Source organism: Hesperophylax consimilis, chromosome 29 (assembly GCF_061612785.1).
Source record: "Hesperophylax consimilis isolate HC1 chromosome 29, BYU_Hcon_1.0, whole genome shotgun sequence".
Taxonomy (NCBI): domain Eukaryota; kingdom Metazoa; phylum Arthropoda; class Insecta; order Trichoptera; family Limnephilidae; genus Hesperophylax; species Hesperophylax consimilis.
This window is the reverse complement of record NC_142864.1, coordinates 6,311,829-6,334,053: the sequence shown is the minus strand read 5'-3', so window position 1 is coordinate 6,334,053 and position 22,225 is coordinate 6,311,829. Positions and strand designations below refer to the sequence as shown.

General features: G+C 38.0%; 1 protein-coding gene across 1 annotated transcript in view; it reads right to left on the bottom strand.

Annotated features, from left to right (window-relative positions):
* Itpr (Inositol 1,4,5,-trisphosphate receptor) overlaps positions 1-22,225 on the bottom strand; it is a 172,471-nt gene that overhangs the window by 54,221 nt on the left and 96,025 nt on the right. Inside the window, exons 21-33 of the mRNA XM_089649084.1 lie at positions 21,479-21,676; positions 20,875-20,981; positions 19,199-19,281; positions 17,181-17,318; positions 16,587-16,888; positions 15,559-15,718; positions 11,972-12,119; positions 9,468-9,694; positions 6,594-6,722; positions 4,279-4,416; positions 3,050-3,253; positions 2,816-2,931; positions 1,440-1,575 (exon numbers count right to left, since the gene is read on the bottom strand). Coding sequence (XP_089505210.1) covers positions 1,440-1,575; positions 2,816-2,931; positions 3,050-3,253; positions 4,279-4,416; positions 6,594-6,722; positions 9,468-9,694; positions 11,972-12,119; positions 15,559-15,718; positions 16,587-16,888; positions 17,181-17,318; positions 19,199-19,281; positions 20,875-20,981; positions 21,479-21,676 — 2,086 coding nt within the window. The remainder of the gene's footprint in view (positions 1-1,439; positions 1,576-2,815; positions 2,932-3,049; positions 3,254-4,278; positions 4,417-6,593; positions 6,723-9,467; positions 9,695-11,971; positions 12,120-15,558; positions 15,719-16,586; positions 16,889-17,180; positions 17,319-19,198; positions 19,282-20,874; positions 20,982-21,478; positions 21,677-22,225) is intronic.

Genomic DNA, 22,225 nt, shown 5'->3' with positions numbered 1-22,225 from the left:
TCACAAAAACGGCGCTCTACAAATTATCCAATTATTATTATTATTATGATAAATTTAAAAATACAGTTACTCTTTATTTATAGGTAATATAGAAGAAGGAAAGAGAACATCTACTTTAGTAGGGGGCGAGGGGGAGGAAGATAAGAGAGAGGGGTAAAAGTAGGTATAGGGAAGGGAAATATGTTTTTTAAATGGAAAAACATGGATACCGTGTGGAGGGACTTTATAGGGACAGGAAGGAGAGGAAGTTCTGGGTAGGAAAAAGGTATGAGGGTTGGGTAGGACGAATGATCTATCCCCCCGTTGCGGCGCAAGGCGATGGGTCAAGTGAGACCAGTTGGAGCAGTCAAAGGGTCTCCCCAAACCAGCCTCTCCCGATCCGGCATGTCACGCAGCTGGTGGGCAGGCGCATCCTGAACACACCCCTTCCGATGAACCCGGGCACTCCTGCTAAGTCACCAAACGTAGGGAACCACTTGGGGTGACCTATGGCAGAGGCGTTGGTTATCCAATGTCCAGCGGTACTTAAACCCGTCCCCCAAATTGAAAACATTTGATGAATCTAATAAAGAACTTCTAGATTTATTGAGACGTGGACCTATCACATTTCAATGCGGCACATCTTTACCTGTGATGTGAGTGATGTTTATATATTAGGTGTGTTGCAAATTCTAAAAAACCTACAATGTATAGGCACCTCAAGCGTTCAACCACCCTCGTTTAAATATTTCTTGAACTTTTACCTATGTAAAATCCTGGGCAATCATGAAATCTAAGCTTGTAGATGCCAGAATGGCTTTATTTAATATCTTTATAATTTTAATTGATCAAAAGTTTTCGCAGGTTATTATTAGTGTTCAAGTTGTGGCAGCCCTTCTGCAGGCTCGCAGCTTTGCGGCAAACCAGCAACTGTGCGGTGAATCATCGGCCAACTACCTACGAGAAGATACAATATCATCGGATTACACTGACTGGAATCCTCTGGACGTTCGATAGCCTGGAGACTTTTCGGGAACATTCTCCAAGACACGGTACCGCAGGAGTGCCCATATAAACGCTGCGTCTTCAATCTGCAATACAGATCGTAGACAGTACTTTTCTCTCCGAGCAACACTTTGAGTACGAAATGTATATAGTGTAAGCAGCGCATTCAAATACTGCCGCCACTATATTTCGCGAGTGGTTTGCGGTACGGCCGGCAGAGGCGCTGCTGGTTTAAGGCGGGAGCGAATCCCCCCCTCCACCTAACGGCCACCCGCGGGACGAGCAAGGATTGCAAGCGATCAACACATTAGCACAGCAGCGCTGAGCGAACACAGAGCAAACAAAGTTATTGATTGTAATACCGTGGAGACAACACTAACATATTTCATCTCAAACATCTATTATCGTTTTATTATTGTAAGGAAGATAATATAAGTGTAATATGAAAATCTTACCTCAGGTGTGCAATCGGGGTGTGAAATCATCGCCACAATATCATCAAGTGGCAAGAGACTGTGACATTTTATCTCGGTGTACACATTCTTTCCCATAGTGCAGCAAGTGAGAAGTTTAACCAACTGGACGTGGTACCTGTAAACAAAATGATCATGTTGATACGAAGAAAGTTATGTGTTACAAACACCTTCATCAAAAAGGATATGAACTTTTTAAAATACATCTATTTGAATTTAGATTCTGTTTTCTTGAATGATTGCATAAATAAATGAATTAATGAAATGGAATCTTGGAATTGGAAATTAAACCACTTCCCGACATCCGATCGAGCTGAAACTCGAAAGATAGACTCGTTATTGATGACAGTGCATTCTATCAATTTTTGGTGGCACTCATGCAAACACGCTATTCTTTAAAATTAGATGAGATTATGAATGTTTACAGCAGTGAATACACTAAATAAATATCGGTACTATCGAATTAGGATTTGGCTTAGGTCTTAGCGGTGTTGACTGCAGTCTCTTGGGAGAAAGGTTGAATCCACAGTCAAACCAAAAAAAAATATATAATTAAATTTTAAAAGACATCTCAAAAGTTCACAGCAGTTTAAGAGCCAGTCCCTGGAGAGGAAGGTTCAATTCAAGGTCAAATCAAAAAAATTAAATAATAATAATAATTTAAACTGTCCAAGAGATGGCGCAACTAGGTTGAAAATTTAAAATAGATATATCATAGTAAAAATACAGGGTTTTCCAATACGAGTTTTTCAATTACTTTTGAAGCTGTCATTTTTTGACATTTGACAAGTAGAAACTACGCCATTAATAAAAATGGAACGATACACGCTTCAACAACGCATTGAAATTATTAAAATTCACTTGAGTGAATCAAATGCAAATCATCTTGAGTGATGAGGCCCATTTCCACCTCGGTGGCTTCGTCAACAAGCAAAATTGTCGCATCTGAGGCTCGGAAAACCCAAGAGTTATTGTTGAAAAGCCTCACTCTCCTCAACGTGTGACTGTTTGGTGCGGTTTATGGTCCGGCGGAGTCATTGGACCTTACTTTTTCGAAAATGAAGCTGGAGCAACAGTTACGGTGAATGGATTGCGCTATCGAGAGATGATTAATGATTTTTTATGGCCGGAATTGGATGGTATTGATCTGGACAACGTTTACTTTCAACAAGACGGCGCTACGTGCCACACAAGCAATGCAACCATTGATCTTTTACGATTGAATATCAAAATAACACCTCTTATTGGAAAACCCTGTACTTCGTTTTTTCTGGGTTGATTTCTTAATTATTTAAATATAAACATAAACTAAATAAAATACGTATTTATAATAACAATAGTTTACAACAACAACTTACTTGAGGGCGCTGCTGTCTCCAACTCCGCTGGCATCGTTTCTCATCATGTCCACCAGGTGGTTGAATGATGCCTTGTCATTGTAGAATACCAGCACGTCTTCTCCTGCATTCACCAGCTGGACAAGGAATAACACAATACAATATTAGAAAAGCACTACACGATCCTGAAATCCGCTCTCTGATTTCTCAAGGTAAGGTTCGGTTAGAATAGGTATGTTGACTGTTTTCTCCCACCTCCTGCATGACCATGTCCTGGCTCTTGCGGATGAACTGTCCCTCGGCGCGGACAACGGTCTGCAGGAACTGCAGGTACTGCAGCTTGCGGCCGTGCGTCTCGATGCAGTGCACAAAGTGCTGCACCACGCGCTCGTTCACCTCGTCGTTGCACAGCTTGGTGTTGTCGCGGAATATGGCGCAAACAGTTTGGGCTTCGCGCAGCTGCAACAAAAAGTCATATTATTACAAATATAGGCACCTGACTAATGGATGCGGCTGCTTCATTAGGTCGATGAGACAATTAAACTCAAAATTATGAGTTAGACTTGAAAAATATTTTACAACATATACATATTGTGTTGGGAAGTAAGAGCTTCATAGATGCACGCACAGATGGCAGTGCATAGAGCTTGCGTGGAAGTCCGCAAGATGGAGCCAGTGGCCAGTAGTCGCCAGGGCCAGTGGGAAGGCTCCCAAAGAAACTTACTGTTCTAGATTCCAATTAGCCAGCTTCTAGATAGGTCGACTATCGGGTCACCTTTATAATACGCGGAGTATTAATTAAATCCCTGATTAATCTAAAAGAACCATTTATTTATAAACTCCTTCCAAGACGAGTTGGAGACCTGTTTGTACGAACAAAACAGTGACAATCTGTGTACAAATCTTAAGTACCTCCAACAATTGAATTTGGGAAAATATCTGATACACCCACTTTGTTCTGTGCAAAGGAGGGTGGTTGGTCTGACCGACAATCCGTTATTAACAGACCGATTGCCATCTCTAATGCTGAGTCTACGGGTATTTCAATGGAGCGTGCTCGGAGAAGCTAGCAGCAATGATCCCGTGTGCACCGGTACGTGTACGTAAAACTCGACAGACCCGAGCGGAATACCCGTTCACAGTTGATGTTTGCTTCATGAGAAAGGGTTGTTTCTTCGACTCGTTAATCAGTAAGATGGACCAGCATATATTTTTCCTTCCTCTTAAAATAATAATAAATACCCTCTCGCCTCACAACGCTGACCAGCCGGATGGTGATATGGTTCCCTTGTTTTTACTCTGTGCAGACGGTGGAGCTCTTGTGAGGGGTAAAAAAATGTAACGTTTCAATTGGAAGCTCCCCCTCTGCACATACCTTCCCAGGGTCAATTATACACCAATTGACCGTGGATACAACATTATCTTTTGTCTCTATATGATGGCACCGTGTTGTAATGTAATGAATTAATTGATTGAACACCTACCCCAGCATTGAGGAACAGATCCAAATGATTGTGGAGAAGGGCTTGATTCTGAGGGTTGTCCAGGCAGAAGTTCTGGAGAAACTCGTGCGCGAGGAGCATCAGCTCTTCCATCAAGTTATCCTCTGCATCATAGGGAACCTGGAATAAAATATATTTACTATGTAATTATTTCTACTTCACCATCCCAATCTACTGATCTTACAATGGATTTATTATGCCCAATTAGATTACTGAGTATGGTGAATTTTAAACCTACATGAAAATTTTCAGGTACGTTATGAAGCAGTATGTATTTGTCTATTAACCACTCGAGCAATATAGATTTCCGGTTGTTTGGTTTTTTATTCGACCAGCGCTTATTACAAAAGTCATACAGCTTCTTATTCTTCTTTCGTATGGTGGGGGGGTCAGAGGGGGACATCTAGGTCTGCGAGCCAGTCTAGGGCCGCAGGCTTCGCCATGTGGACCTCATCAATCTCGCCAGGGAATGAATGGAGCGAGCATTCGTTGACCACATATTCGGTGGACTGTACCACACCACATTCACACATCGCCGACTCTTTAAGGCCCCATCTGTGCATCATGTGGGCACAGCGGCTATGGGAGCACCTTAACCTATTGATGGCGGACCAGATTTTGCGAGGCAATGAGAACCCAGGCTGTCTCTCGGTGGGGTCCTGTATCAGATGGTTCTGTCAGTGAGTATTTTTAATAGGAAATCCAAATCATATCCCCAAACGTTAATACGGAATCATATTAACACATTGTCGTCGGGACACGGCTTTTGCCGTTTTTCGCGGACTGTCGGTCAACTGCGGGATACGGCAAATGCCGTTTTTGTCGACTGTTGGTTTTTGACGGGAAACGGCATTATACGGGTTTGTTATCAGCGTGAAATACTATGATTCATAAGTGGAATGGGCTCTTCAATTAGGCGAGACAACCGCAAAAGACTCTTTTTTTGACAAGAAGCAATTAAACATATGAGTTATTGAGTGTGCGCTTTCGACCTTAGGCGACACTGTTCAATTTACGCGATCAGATTTCACACAACCAGCGATTGTAAAATTGCAGGCATGGCAAATATATATTATTATTTATTAATAACTATATGATATGAATAAACATGTTATCTTTTACTAGGAATTTTCAAATATTGAATATTGAATGCTATTTATTGAATTAATATCAGGTTTTTATATTCAGCTTTGAAATGTGGTGAAATTATGATGTAATCAAAGCAATTATAATTTATTTTTGATGATCAAATATATGATTTCTTTGAAAATTTCAATTGAAAATATTATTTGGTTTAGAAATTGTGTCAATTTTAGGAAAGCGATATATTTATGCGCTAATCGCGAAAAACACCTGCTATGGGCTAGAGTCTATTGTTTGAAGCGCCCGACTACAATGTGTTAACTGCTAACTGTGGTTTAAAGCCATAGACATATGAATATTAGGTAGACCTGCCCTAAGTGATTAAAAGCGTATTATCCCCACTCCCCATACCGGTTCCATTGAGCCGGCTGGGCTCGCGTACGGCCTCAAGTGATATTTGAAAACGTGACGTCATCATTCTTGTGCGAACTATGGTCGAGGCATCATCGGTTCATTTTACGAAATAACACGGCAAAATGTTTACTTGTACTATGAAAACTGGTAAAAATAGATGCGAAAAAAGAGAATAAACCCAATTGTCGTATTACATTCCATATATAAGCATTATTTTATTTTATTTTAAGCATATTCACATCGTATAATATGAATCAGTTGTTACTATCACATCGAGAAACGTCTGGACGCGAAACACAAAGCTGGTTGGTTGCTGGGAAGTAAATTATGAACATTTATAAAAGTGTCTTAACTAAATACTCTGAAACTAACTACGACTCTGAATATAGAAGCTGCCTTACTTTGCCGAATTTGGACTTCGCAAATTTGTTCATAACGTGGCGAGTAATTTGCGCTCCCATGTAAAAATGTCTATTCATTCAAAGCAGATTTTACTTTTAAGAAGTAAATGGTGATATTATAATGCGAGATGCCTATTTACTGTCAGATTGATTTATTGACGAATCACAGTCATCTTCACTCCCTTCGTTCTTCAACAGTTGATTTTACCCCTCGCCTTTATCTTCTCGTCTATTAATTCCTATGTCTGTGTTTAAAGCCAATGAATCCATCTTGATTTTACCATTTATCCCATGTTTTATGACAAAAATTTATTGTAAATAAAAATCACCTACCTATAGCTCGAGAGGTTAAAAGTGTGTGAACTTTTGTAGAGTAGAATAAAATGTAGCAAAAGTAACCTGTAGTAATTCCAAAACAATGTTGTGAACGCCAATGTTCCTCAGGAGTCTCTGTTCGTGTCTCCGTGGTCTTCCTTCTGCGGCAGCCGACCGTCCCTGCACGCAGAACTTGTTCATCCTCATCAAGATCTGAAAATAATCAATGTTATTAGTTTTAGCTAAACATAATGGGAACATCAACAAACCTGTTACGGCTATGGCGCCAATACGAAATGATCACGTTCTCAGGGCATTTTGAGCCTTGAGGTACAACAATTAAATAAATATTATTCGATTGGCAAATGAACAACAGCAAGATGAAAATATTCTCGTTTGTCACACGCGTGCATACTGAAAAAATATATAACAAATGATTATTAGCAATAATTATTAGCTTGAAACCCAAACATAAATTGAAAACATCTTCTGGGAAAAAATAAATGCCGCCGATGGTAATTGAATCCGCACCTTCTGATTGCCGTTAAGGTGGACGGAACCACCGTGCTATGTCGACTATAATTTCAGGCTAGTAATTATGGTAAACAATAATTTGTTATCCTTTGTGCTTTGCATAAAAACCTTGTCTTGTAAACATAAATTTATCTTTAATAAAAAATAATAATATTTGACAAGTCAAAATATTTCAACATTAAATGAAGAAATAATGGTTCCATGATAACTCAACACAGTGACTATTCAACACACTTTTAAAAACCTAACCAAACCTAACCTAACCTAACCTAACCTAACCTAACCTAACCTAACCTAACCTAACCTAACCTAACCTAACCTAACCTAACCTAACCTAACCTAACCTAACCTAACCTAACCTAACCTAACCTAACCTAACCTAACCTAACCTAACCTAACCTAACCTAACCTAACCTAACCTAACCTAACCTAACCTAACCTAAACTAACCTAAACTAACCTAACCTAACCTAACCTAACCTAACCTAACCTAACCTAACCTAACCTAACCTAACCTAACCTAACCTAACCTAACCTAACCTAACCTAACCTAACCTAACCTAACCTAACCTAACCTAACCTAACCTAACCTAACCTAACCTAACCTAACCTAACCTAACCTAACCTAACCTAACCTAACCTAACCTAACCTAACCTAACCTAACCTAACCTAACCTAACCTAACCTAACCTAACCTAACCTAACCTAACCTAACCTAACCTAACCTAACCTAACCTAACCTAACCTAACCTAACCTAACCTAACCTAACCTAACCTAACCTAACCTAACCTAACCTAACCTAACCTAACCTAACCTAACCTAACCTAACCTAACCTAACCTAACCTAACCTAACCTAACCTAACCTAACCTAACCTAATCTACTTAACCCAGTTAATAATGTTTTTGTTCCATGATTTTATATAACTTTTTAAAGATGTGATGAATTATCATTTTGATGATTTATCCGGTCACCGAAATAATATATCTCGACGCCACCTAGTAGGAAATTTAGTATTTAACAATATTTTTCCTACAAATATAAATTTGGTTGTTTTCAGGTGAGAAAATCAAAAAGCAAAATTGTTGAATGAAATACTAGTATTTATTGAATTATTTGGCGGTTAAAAATAAGCCAACGTAGCACAGTGGTTCCGTGTAAAAAAGCATGTTTGTCACAACAGATTAAGCTGTTTTTTAAAAAAGCATGTTTTTACCTATCACAGATGACATCTATATAATATAGGTATATAAAACACACGCGTATTCCAATGCAACGTTGTGTCAAAATTTCAAAGCAATCCGTGAAGAACTTTCAGAGATTTAAGATTTTGAACAAACACTAACATTTTTATTTATATCGATAAAAGATAAGATGAGACGGTAACATCATAAAAATACAATATTTTGCAATAGAAACAAGCGAGTAATTACGCAATTTCACTAAGCTGGCGCACTGCACGACAATTGCAGCAAATGCTCAGGTTTTAAGCGATCTGTCGGCCGAAAATCCCGGCTTAAGGAGTAACGGACAAAGAAAAAAAGCTAAAGAAAAGATCGAGGACATCTTAAAAGCCTTTTATAGCGGCACGTCTGGTGAAGTTTACCATGTTGAACTTCACTGCTGCGTCGGTGTTAACGCAACTATAAACATCTCCCTTTGACACATGTTCCTTCATTCCCCAACCCAATTACCTGTCCCTACCTAACAGTGTGAATTACCTACATTCAGTGACATTACAACAATTTACGTATACTTTACCAGTCTGTTAAGAAAACCGGTGCAGTAAACATGCTCCTTTAGTGCGTTTAATTTCAATCTATTGCGGAAGCTAGAGCAGTATAATCAGCATTGTCAAGTCCCTCAAGGCCATAATATTGATTGAAAAGACCAAAGGTATGTCAGAATCCTTTTCCAATTCTAACTGTTAACCACAGCTACACCAATAGTTGTGTCAAATATTGATTAGTCCAAAATAAAACCACAAACTTATAAATAAATTACATCTTTGCGATTCTTTCAAGGATAAAGAAACCATCCTGTCACTTCGAATGCAATCAACAATGTTCTCAAAATTTTTTTGACAGCATCGCCATTCCGTTGTAAGAATATTATGTACTAAATACACAATTTGGTTGTCCTGAAACGGGAATCCTTCCCAGTTGGACAGACAAAGGTTCATTTTGTTTTGTATTGTTTGTAATTTATATATATATAAAAATAAATAAATATTCGCGTACATTTGCAACTCCAGTCGGCGATATTGGAAATTCTTTCAAATTTCCTGTAATCCAGGTGACAGGCATCTGGCACATCAACATAATGAGGTAACTGGTTTCATGAACTCGATGCTGTGTCATCATAATTGTTGCAACACTGCGCATGTACTCGTTCTAGGTTATTGATGTTCACTTATATTATATACCTGCTTTATCTTCCCGTACTCCGTGAGATGATCCACTTGGTGCATGGCCGTAGGGTTGAGGTCCCCCAGCAGGCAGTCGGAGGAGGCGTCCCGCAAGAGGGGCGGTGGGGGGCGAGCGCGCCGCGAGGGGGACGGCCGCGAGGGAGTGGATGTAGTCGGGGGGGAGTTCACTGACACGTCGCCCTGCGAGGAGTCTTCGTAGTCTTTCGATTTTGGACTCTGCGTCACTGTGGGATAAAAAAACTACAAAAATTAACACAATTTTCAAGATATCTTTAATCTAACTCACCTGAGTGAGGATTTATCGCTGATAGTGGTATCAAACCCATGATTTTCAAAGAAATTTTCTGTTAGGGTAAACCAGATTATAATTGTCCGCAATTAGTGATTGCCACTCTCACTTTGATTGTCCGTTTCTCACGTATGTGAATATTTCACCGAAATCTGCACTCCGCTCAAAATTGTTCTGATATCCTTTTGGAGATCGCCCGTTCTGTCTGGCCTACATAAACTTTGTCACATCCGGAACAACTGAGTTTATAAACTCCATCTTTCTGAAGAGGAAACTTGGTTTTTGCAGGCCTCAGTAAGTCTGGTATTTTCGTGTCTCAATGCTTTCTTTTCTCAGTATCTTGTCACATCTGTGGTCATTGTGAACATAAAGCAAAACAGAGCAGCTTTTTAGCTCTTGGTCAATTCTGTCTTCGTTGTGGGTAGATTTGGCTCTTATGATTTGCCTTGTCTGTTTTGCAGGGTAACCATTCCTCTCTAATGCATCGATTAGCTTTACAAGTTCCAATCTGATGTTTGGTTCTCTAATTAACGATTTTATCGAATCACGAATGTGGGTAATCACCGTTTATTGTTGAAATAACTATGAACAAGGGCAATCACTATGAACACTGTAATTATTGTGGAATTCACTATGAACAAGGGCAATCACTATGAACACTGTAAGTATTGTGGAAATCACTAAGAACAAGAGTAATCACTGTACATTTAGCTATAATAATGGTTCATTTAAAAAAAATTACATTACAGGTGTAATACAGGTTGTCCATAAAAGAATGTCCCAGTTTTAATGGTATTTTACAACAGTATAACATAGACTATTTACAACAAATCAAATTGAAGGTAAATTCTGGCAAATCATTAGGTAGCGGCGGAACGTAGACACCATCTTTTATAAAGCCCCAAAGGAAAACAATCGCATGGCGTTATGTCAGGTGAACGTGGAGGCTAGCGAAGATCTGTCGTCTCGACCATTACAACCAATCTAACGAAAGAGATTCCAATGGGGAAGGTTTCCGTCCTGTTGCCAAATAAAGTTTACGGGTTCGCCCTCTACTGATTCTTGAAAGAGCCATTCTTTCAACATATCCAAATAAACCACCCGTTACGGTAGCTTCAGCGTCGGGACACAGCGCTCAGGAGTCGCCATTTTGCGTATGTAGCGCTGCGAGCGAGAAAACAACAAAGTAGTACTCGCGCATGCGCTTTTCTAAAACTAGGATAGTTTACCTTCAATTATGATTTATGATTTATTATGAACAACAAGTATTATTTGTTGTAAATTAAACTAGAATAATATACCATTCAAACTGCGACATTCTTTTAATTTTAATGAATACCTAACCTAACCTAACCTAACCCTGTATAATGAATGAAAGGATCGGATTTCATTAAATATTATTATTATTATTTTTTTTTTTTTAAAAGAAAGACAAACATTCCCGGGTCACGAATAACCCAACAATGTTTGAAAATCTCCTACTACCACCACAGAAAGCCGAAAATGTTGCTTGTGTTGTGATGGAGGACTTAGCCAGCCGAGGAATCGAACACGCGACGCTCGGGTGAGACCCAAACGCTATGCCCACTCAACCACTGACCGGTCTTACCGGTATTATGTAACTATTTATTGTTTTATAATATGGTGGATAGGACCAAACCGACAAGCATTGTGAAAAGTGTTTGTGACAAGAATTTTTTCCCGCCGACAAACCGTTCATGCGCTGCTGGCAAAGGAATTTCACCCTAGCTGGAATTTTTCGATATGCAATTTAAACCTGTATGCCATGAGAAAGTGCATAAAAAAATTTAACAGAATCGCTTACACTTGAAACACTTTAGAGTTCATTTTCGATTCCATTCTTGATTTCCCTCAAAAAGGGTCTGGTTATAATATAGTGGGTAGGAACAAACCAACAAACATTCTAGTCAAAATTTCCTTAACCTCTGGAAATGTGTTTGTGCACCAGTGACAAGAATTTTTCCCTCCGACAAACCGTTCATGCGCTGCTGGCAAAGGAATTTCGCCCTAGCTGGAATTTTTCGATATGCGATTTAAACCTGTATGCCATGAGATAGTGCATAATTTTTTTTATCCGAATCCTTGCATTTGAAACACTTTTAGAGTTCATTTTTGATTCTGGTGTTCCAGCAGGCAATCATTACCTATTTTACGCATGTATAATTGTTAAATAAATTAATGATAATCTCACCGTTTAGATTCTGAGAGTGCTCCTCTAAAGGCCCCTTGCTCTTGTAGACCCACAGTTCCGACTTCTCCACGCTCTGCCTGAGGATGTCCAGGTCTGCCTTGATCTGCTTGTACGACTCCACATCGCTGTCTGACACCAGCAGTTGCACCTGAGGATACACATATGGCGTCATATTGATCAAAGTTTATCAGAGTCATTTTTACCACAATACCAGACTATGGCATCCCCGACTATTGGAGAGCTGAAGGTAGTAGGAAGGGAAAAGAGATGTGGGAGAGGAAGGTGGGAGAAGTATCTGGCTATTCAAATCTGGTCACCAAACACATCTAAAGCCATTTCAAGGATAAAATTGTTGTTGTATCAATGAGGCTGTGGATCAAAATCCAGGATATATGCCAAAAATTGTGGTATAAATGTGGCTGTGGATCAAAATTAAGCTGTTTGTGGTATAAATTTGGTTGTTGATCACAATCAAAGATATGGGCAAATAATGCTTATGGCATAAATGTGGCTGTGGTTCAAAATTCAGAAATAGGCAAAGCTGTTTGTGGTACAAATGTGGTTGTTGATCAAAATCCAAGATATAGCCAAAAAATGCTTACGGTATAAATGTGGCTGTGGATCAAAATCCAAGATATAGGCAAAAATGTTTGTGGCATAAATGTGGCTATGGATAAAAATCCAAGATATAGGCAAAAACGTTAGTGGTATAAATGTAGCTGGGGATCAAAATCCAAGCCATAGGCAAAAAATTTATGCTATAGATCAAAATTTAGACATAGGCAAAGCTGTTTATGGTATAAATGTGGCTGTGGATCAAAATCCAACATACTGGCAAAAGTATTTGTGGTATAAATGTTGCTATGAATTAAAATCCAAGACACAGGAAAAAATGTTTGTGCCATCCATTGTGAATGACAAATTAACTTATCATATAATATGTATCATAAAGAGAATATTATGTCACTGTGACATGCAAAATAACAACATAATATGTGGACTTCAAGTGTGACAAAAGTCACCGGTGAATGAAGTGACTAGATGAGATGCATTGTCATCTGGAGACGTAAGAAAACATGCCTAAGATAACATGACTAACTGGCTGAATCTGAAATGTCGCATCACCCACAAATAAGTTGCTGCATCATATTAACCTATGCAACATACTAAAGATATATTAATATATTCACAAAATAGGTGTGTAACAGAATTTAAAAGAACCAAATAATATTAAAAGTTTACTTTTTAAACACTAGGTGTAACTCGAGGGATTGTCGACAACTCGAGGCCTACATCAAATTAATTATAAACAAACAATTGAACTGATTATTTATTATCAATGTGTCAAGAATTCGAGGCATTACGGGATCAGCGATGTGATTTAATACAATATCAAAGCGTTATCAAGAAGTCAAGGCATTCAAAAGGCAGTGATGTTAAAACATCAAAGATCAAAGATTTGATAAGTCAATTTCAATGTCGTCAAGAAGTCAAGGAATTTAAATGTCTTAAAAGCCAAGTCATCAACAGTGAAATATAAACCAACTATTTGATTAAGTGATAACTCAATATCAATATGTCGTCAAGAAGTCAAGGCATTCAAATATCACGGAAGCCAAACCATCAAATGTGTAACATAAACCAAAGATTTTTAACTCGTTGATAAAGAGATATGCTCAGGGGGTATGCGTCAAGAATCCAAGGCATTAAAATGTCATGAAATTCAAATCAACCACCATTAACACAAAACCAATGATTTGACTCATAACTTGATAATGTGTGATAAGAATTCAAATATCACAAAGAAAAAACACTCAAACATCAAAGAAGGATTTGATTAGATAACTCAATATCAATAGGCCGTCAAGAAGTCAAGGCAATCAAATGTCACGAAAGCGAAGTCATCAATCATCAAGTACAAACCAAGGATATGATCTATATATGAATATCAAAGGGTCATCAAGAAGTCAAGGCATTCAAATGTCACAAAAGCGAAATCATCAATCATCAAGTACAAACCAAGGATATGATCTATATATGAATATCAAAGGGTCATCAAGAAGTCAAGGCATTCAAATGTCACGAAAGCGAAATCATCAATCATCAAGTACAAACCAAGGATATGATCTATATATGAATATCAAAGGGTCATCAAGAAGTCAAGGCATTCAAATGTCACGAAAGCGAAATCATCAATCATCAAGTACAAACCAAGGATATGATCTATATATGAATATCAAAGGGTCATCAAGAAGTCAAGGCATTCAAATGTCACGAAAGCGAAATCATCAATCATCAAGTACAAACCAAGGATATGATCTATATATGAATATCAAAGGGTCATCAAGAAGTCAAGGCATTCAAATGTCACGAAAGCGAAATCATCAATCATCAAGTACAAACCAAGGATATGATCTATATATGAATATCAAAGGGTCATCAAGAAGTCAAGGCATTCAAATGTCACGAAAGCCAGAGTTGAATATAAACCAACATCCCAAAGATTGCAACATAACATAAACCACCGTGAACTTCACGAGATACCGATCGTTCGGCTTTAGTTAGAAAATCATTGCTCGTGTACTGAAGATGCAGTAGTGCTGGCTTCATACAATTGCCAATAGATCGTTGACAAACCTTCTGAGGTGGACAATAGTTTCTGTACGGATTCCTGAAGGCCAGAAGGAGTTCGCCGTGTACTTCATCCCGTGTTTCCTGATCAACACAAAACAATGAGCGAGTGTTTTGTGCTAAGCAAAATGGATGAATCAATAGTGCCGGCATCTCAGAGGAAGATGTTCCGAGGATCTTGCATCATCGATCAATTCGGCACCGGTGCACGGCCGGGAAACACGCCAGATGCACGCCCAACATTTTCACACCGTTTGTCATGTGAGAACAGATCGCTTCTACGACTGATACCTATTTTTGACTGCGGAATTTTCTCTTTCCCGCAACATGGGTCTTTTAACCTCTATAACATATCCTTAAGGATATTTTGTGAAAATCATTTCTCCTGCTAGCTATTATGGGGAAATTTCTTATGGTAGATAATATACTATTTTTTTAAATATGTAAACACATTATCTAGTAAGACCATACAATTTACGAAATCATAATTTTGCAAAAAACGAGTAATTTATATAAAAATAGAATCAGATGACGCACCACGAAAATTTATTGCCAGCACACAAAGCGTTACAGCGTTACAGGTACACTACATCTTCTCCTCAAAAAGAGCCACTACACAGAATCCTCAAAAATGACATGTCAAAGGCCCTGAGGTAAATTATTTTCTTCAGGGTCTCCTGTGTGGGATTAATGTTAAAAAAATATCTAAAACAACAGAATTCATTAGAAAAGTAATTCCTTAAAGTTAGGTTAGGTTCATTTCTTTCTCCCTTTCAACCGAAATCATTAGAAAAGTAATTTGGTTGGGTATGAACGGCCATGAATCGGCATAAATGGACATATTTGAGGGAGGCCTATGCCCAAAGCTGAACGCCAGAAGGCTCTCAAAGAAAATATTAATCTATAGAAAAAAGAACAGTTGTACCAAAAATACCATAAAAACAACAAAATCTCACCTGCTTGAATGCCTGCAGCACCTCGTGCCTTTGAGAAAAGTGCCGAAAGAGCAGCGTGAGGGCTCCGCTGACCAGCGCCGGAGCGGAGTGCTGAGCGCAGAGCTGCAGCAGCACCCTCAGCACAACACGGCCACCAGCACCGTCCAAATCCAGTCCATCCCTGGAATATTGAACAGAGTTGCCCCTAAAGTGACCATTAACACACATACTAACTTTGACTCCTTTAAAAGTTAGTAACAGCAACTACGAAGCATTATATCCGATTGCTTTTCATTGTAATTAATTTTTTAAAAGAACAAAAAACATTCTCGGGTTACGAATAACCTGATAGTATGTATTTGTAAAACTACTAATACTATCATCTGTATTAGTACAGTTGGAGCGTTTATTTAAGAATGCACAAATAGCAATTATTACACACAACAACGCGTTTATTTTACGGGATAAATACGAGTAGGCACTATATTATTTTGGCGTGGAATGCAAGCGATATCTGGGTCAAGGTTGAAAGTTGAAAGTTGAAGGTCAATACTGAATACTGAATACTCGCTGCGTCGGGCCTATTTATATAGCCTAGCCGGTGGCAGTAGTAAGTACGCGAGACCGCTGGTAAACTGGAGACAACTCGCTCAGTCTGGGTACTTTCGTTGGCGCTGGAATTATGCCTAGGCAACAGGCTAGAACCTTCTAGCGAATGCGCATAATGTACTAGTCCAACTAGTAAAGTATTATCGTAGGCAGCTCTAGGTAGCCCGTAGACAGATAGCTCTTTTTATTTACCTTGCGCAATTAATTGTGCCTATCAAAGAATCTTGAAATTTCGTAACCCACGCATTTTAAACAGGTCGGTTTTCTGGAACACTATAGCAGTATCGATCGCTACAGGGGACGTAACGAGTATCGGTGTAAATAAACTATCGCTAAGAGGAGCTGTACCGAACTCATCGAACTCAAGAAGTCAAAACACAAAAGCTTTTCTACTACAATGTGACTACCACCAATCAATTGTAAAACAACAACCAAATTACCTGCAGCTGAAAATTCCCTCAGCTTGTGCCCCGACTGCCTCCAGATCCACATTCCTAATCCCCCCCGACAATGGCTCCTTTCCCTCCGCCATTGTTGCCTTTGCAGCTCCCTGATTCGCCGATGAAGTCGAGCCCGCTGATTGGCCGTTGGTGGCCTCCATCTTGGTTTGTGGTTGCTGCTTTTCTATGGAGCTGGAACCTGTCGTCGGAGTCACACCTCTTTTCTCAGAGTCGTCAAACTCACGCTTGAAGATGGACAGGAGACAGCTGATGCGATAGTCAAGTCGTACATCAAGGATAAACTAAAAAAAATATAATAATAATAATATAAGCTAAGGCTTTTAATGGAAGACCAGTAAAATTATAATATAAAAAATGTAACTAACTAAAAAAATAATAAAAAAATAAAAAATAAAAAAAAAATAAGTTTGGTCCAAAACAAAAAATAAAACTGAAGATAAAAATAGCTCTCAGTTGAAGTATGATAAGGCAGAAGTCCTGGATTTAATTCCCAAATGGGACGGAATCTTTTTCTGTCTTTTCCATTTCACATTTTTTTCATTAGAGAGTGATAAATATTGAGTAATATTATACCTGGAGTATCTCGATGATCTTCAGTTTGGTGTCCATGACCAGGGGATGCTCCCTGGCCAGAACCATGGAGGATGCGGATCTTTGCAGTTTGGTTCCTGTGGGAGAACTGCCACCGGAAGTTTGGGTTTGGTTTCCCATCTGCATAAAAAATTTAAATTTTCTTAAAACCCCAGAGAAAAGTATAAATCAATTTGTTAAAACAACTTTCTCAGATACCTACGAAGGGTAGACCAATGTGATAAGTCCGCACAATCGTAAATCAATAAAAAAAATTAATGACACAGGTTCAAGTATAAAGGCTCAATTCCACAGAGGCAAAACGTGACGCATGCTACGCACAGCCTTTCAATTGAAGGAACACAAAGCGAAAAGAAACCAGTATCATTGCCGCATGCTATACATTGATTGTTGTTGCCGGGACGCATACGTTACCTCTGGACACGTCTCAACGTGTTGAACAATATCACCACTATCCGTATATATAACAGTCAGCGGATCGGAGCAGCTTGCACCATGTGACATGGGGTAGAATATTGAAAAAACTACCTTGTTTATTGAAGATTATCATAATTCACCGGAGTTGTGGAATAATAAAATTAGTGGTTATAAAGACAACAATTTTTTTTTCTACAGTTCATAGTTATTACTAAATATGCAGCCGCCGTGACTATTTGTAATGACATATTGCACCAAAATGATTTTGCTTCCATGGAATCGTTTAGACGCATGCCACAAGCATAGAAGACAAACCACGCAGTCGCACAGCCAGAAACAGACAACACTAGGAAACACGTGGCATGCCTCTGGTGGTTCCGTGCTGCCTCATTGGAATTGGAACTGCTTAAACTGAAATCGACCATTTCATTATTTTTATTGATGTTTTTAATTAAAATACACAGTACAGTAGTTTATTCAGCCCTTCTCACTAGGGATTCCCGTTTCAAAGCATACTGTAGGTAGTTGTGTTGGTCTTACATTGTGATTTCCTCATCTTCATATTTGTTGATTTCTACATCTTCATTCTTATTGACTATTTTTTTGATTTCCTCATCTTCATGTTTTTTGATTTCTAGATTTTCATTCTTGTTGACTATTTTGTAGATTTCCTCATCTTCCTATTTGTTGATTTCTACATCTTCATTCTTGTTGGCTATTTTGTTGATTTCCTCATCTTCATATTTGTTGATTTATACATCTTCATTCTTGTTGACTATTTTGTTGATTTCCTCATCTTCCTATTTGTTGATTTCTACATCTTCATTCTTGTTGACTATTTTATTGATTTCCTCATCTTCATATTTGTTGATTTCTACATCTTCATTCTTGTTGACTATTTTGTTGATTTCCTCATCTTCATGTTTGATTACTTTGTTAGTTGATTTCCTCATCACAAGCTTGTTGATTCTCTCATCTTCATGTTTGTTGATTTCCTCATCTTCATGTTTGCTGAATATGTTAGTTGATTTTCTCATCTTCAAGTTTGCTGACTACGTTTGTTAATTTCCTCAACATCATTTTTTTAATTTCCTCATCTTCATTTTTTTTTACTATGTTTGTTGATTTCGTCATCTTCATGTTTTATTTTTACTTTAACTCTACACACGAGGCCCTGAATAAAATAAATAATTTCCCTCAGGGCTAATGTCATCTTTGGAGATCCTGTTAAAGTAGGGAAAGAACGGAGAGAAAGGTCTAGGAAGGAAAAAGGTATGAGTGATGGGTATTTCATGGTGATACTGAAATAGAATTAAGTAAAAATGCAATAACGCCTTAAGTGTTTGTATACGTTTGTTTGTAATGCCTTAGTGCGTGTTTATAAGCATTTTCAGCTCTTCCAAAACTGCTGCGTTTTAATCGCAGTGCGTGCACCCACTTAGAGTTTGTTTGGCAAAAGCGACTGACTACAAAAGTGACTGAAAACAAATATGATTCCTGTCCGCATGGCTGCAGTTTGAGGTCTAAGTTAAAAAAATTGCCCAAAAGGAGAGATAAACTAAAATATAGCATTCAATCCTCACCATGGTCCTCGACATGGGTCCAAGCGCCAGAGATGTCATCACAGCCCCCATGTCTCCAAGAGATCTCAATACACCACCTTCAGCTAAAATTATACAGTCAAAATGTTTCAAGACAAAAAGCTACGACTTTCTTTCAAAACAAATTTTTGTCTTCTTCTAATTCTGTGCCCTCTCCTATTGGAGGTTGGTTATCATCAGGGCTAACTTTGGGGCAAAATCTTGCGCAAGTACATCACTACAGATAATTTGAATTTTAAAATATGGCTAATTTTCTTGAGGTGGTGAGTCACAATTTTCATTATAATTCACAACAGACTATGGCCTTTTTTAAAAAAAAACTAATTTTACTTTTCACAGACCTTTTAATTGTAATATACTTACATAACCATGAGAGCGATCTTTGGCAAATTATCGCAAGTTTGCAAAAACATTTTGAGCGATCGCTTCTCATAATGTGTCAAATTATAGAACCAAAAAATATGAGATAGACGGCAAAATCTAGGTGGATTCATTGACTTTAAACTGCAGTAAACAGTTCATATTTTTCCATATTAATATTTTGAGGAATAATATTAATTAAGGCGATGCAATACGTAGTAATGCAAAATCATGTGTTTTTGGTTTGAAAATTTGATCGCCTAGAAATGTTTCAGATGCTTTAATTAAATACTGCGAGTAGAATACATCTTGGCCTTTGAAATAATCGAGTATCTTTTAGATAAGTCTTTTTATAAGCCCAGAAAAAAATAATGCCTATGAAAACTGCTTTAAAGAGCAAAATCTCCTACTTACGAACCCATTTTAGGTTATGGTTTTATTGTATAATGTGGAGAATTAAGTTATTTATAAAATGATCGAAAAACATTTAAATATTTGTGCCTGAACATCCACAAAATAAAATAAAAGACACTTTTTGGCCATGTTTTTTTCTTGCATAAATCAAAACAGATGGATGGTGTTAAGCGGGAATTTAAGCCTTATCGCCATCTACGTAAGGTGTGTTACTGATAGCGGCTCGATTCAAAATATTACATGACGTAGTGCATCGCCTTAAATAATAACAATTGCTTGAGTAGGTAACTGATTTCTAGACCACATTAATAGTTTTATATGTAACATTTTCAGTGCCCTGCGCAGGTGCAATTTGAGCAGTCCCTTTGCCAATGAACCAAGGAGCCTAGGCGTTGATTATATCTAATACCTAACACAGCGCCCTTGAGGTTTTTACTAGAGCCAGGCGCCGTTTGGCTCAGGGCCGCCCCCGGACATTTTTTAATAAATGAATTACTACAGATATTACAGAAAAAAACATTAAAAGAATACCTACACAGTTTAACCTTATCTGAATCATCCTTGTTAGCTTGGAAAAATACAAAAATGATTGAAGAAAAATTTATTGTAGAAAATAGATTGCATGTTTAGTGAAATGTGTAATTTCCTTGATATTAAAACATACGAGCTCACCCAGAGACAGCACTAGACTAGTCTATTAGGTCACACATAGCTGTCGAAAACAATCAGATAATAAATAAGGTGCAACCTCAAGGTCGGGGTCCAGATTATTCCAACCGCCTGCTAATTAAGATATCGGAAGCCGGAGTTTTATTGAATAAGAGAAACCATGGAGACTCAACAAGATAGCATGGGAATATAGGTCTTATCACATTAATACTTACAGTCAGTTTCCCCCGGCAGGACGCCGGCTTCGCTCAGCAAATCTCCTTCTGATACACAATCCAGAATGCTCAACAATGTTCTTGTTAGTCGAAGCAGATCACTGAAGCTGTAAAGTACAATAAAATAAGGTAAAGATTTTTTTGCATTCATATTCGGAATTTAATACACATATAATTAGCAATATTCTGGTTAATAACTGAGTTGGATATCACACTGAAGTTACTACAGTCATCTAAAAACGTGAAGAATTCATCATCATCAGCAAAAAGCAAAAAACAGTAAAAATTTATGTTTACAAATGTTATCTATAAAATTAAGAATAATAAGGGTCTTAAATTAAATCCCTGTGGTACACCAGAGATTTAACATATACCCTGCAGTTATACAAACTGTACAACACAAATTGTTCCCTTAACTCAAAGAGTTACAAAATTGTTTTAAAATATTATTTCTAAAATCTGATTTCTTCAAAATATAAAAAAAAAAAAACTCTGCGATCAAAGTTATATGATGTTTCATGTGACATTGCACTGTTCTGAAATAATGCGACCTAAAGTAACTCTATCTAAGTTTCAATATCGCTTTTCTCACCCTCACACTTACCTATAGAACCCAAAGTATATCAAATCCCTGGCTAGTTTGACAACTTCGAAAGTGAGTTTGTTCTGATCGTGGTCCGCAAAGGACCACATTCGGGCAACGACGTTGCAAAGGTAGTCCTCCACAAACTGTATGGTTGATGCAAACTTTGCGCGCACAGCGTCTTTGTTGGGATCGGGACTCGACTTGTTTGATGCGTAACTGAAAAAGTTCAAAGCATGATTAAGATTTGTACTAAAACACAGTTAAAATATTTGCTTCTTAACTAAAATATATTCTTATCGAGTAATATTAATTACTAAGTTAAAATTTTAGAAAGCTATCAGATCAGTAAGGTTTTTGAATAAGAAATACATACAATTTTCAGGGTGTTGTCTCAAAATATTATCGTTCGGCATGCAGTACTGCAAACGTGACAATCTTTACAAAAGTGATATTTTAATGCCATTCACTGAGTGATTTGATTGATCGCAAATATTCGAAACTCGACGATTCAAGTATCTTTTGGCGACTACCGCCATATTTCTGCGCTGAGGTTCATACACAGGAGGTTCATATTTTGCCTCACCCTAGCGAGGTCGTCGCCACTTGCATCGTCGAGACTTTAAACATGGCGTAACTTATGTCAGATATTTTGTAATAATGCGTGTGATTTTAGATCGGAATAGATAGGAATAAAACAGTCAACAAACAGGATATAAAAATGACAGCTACAGCAACTGTTTGATTGTGAGGTTATGAAAGCATTCT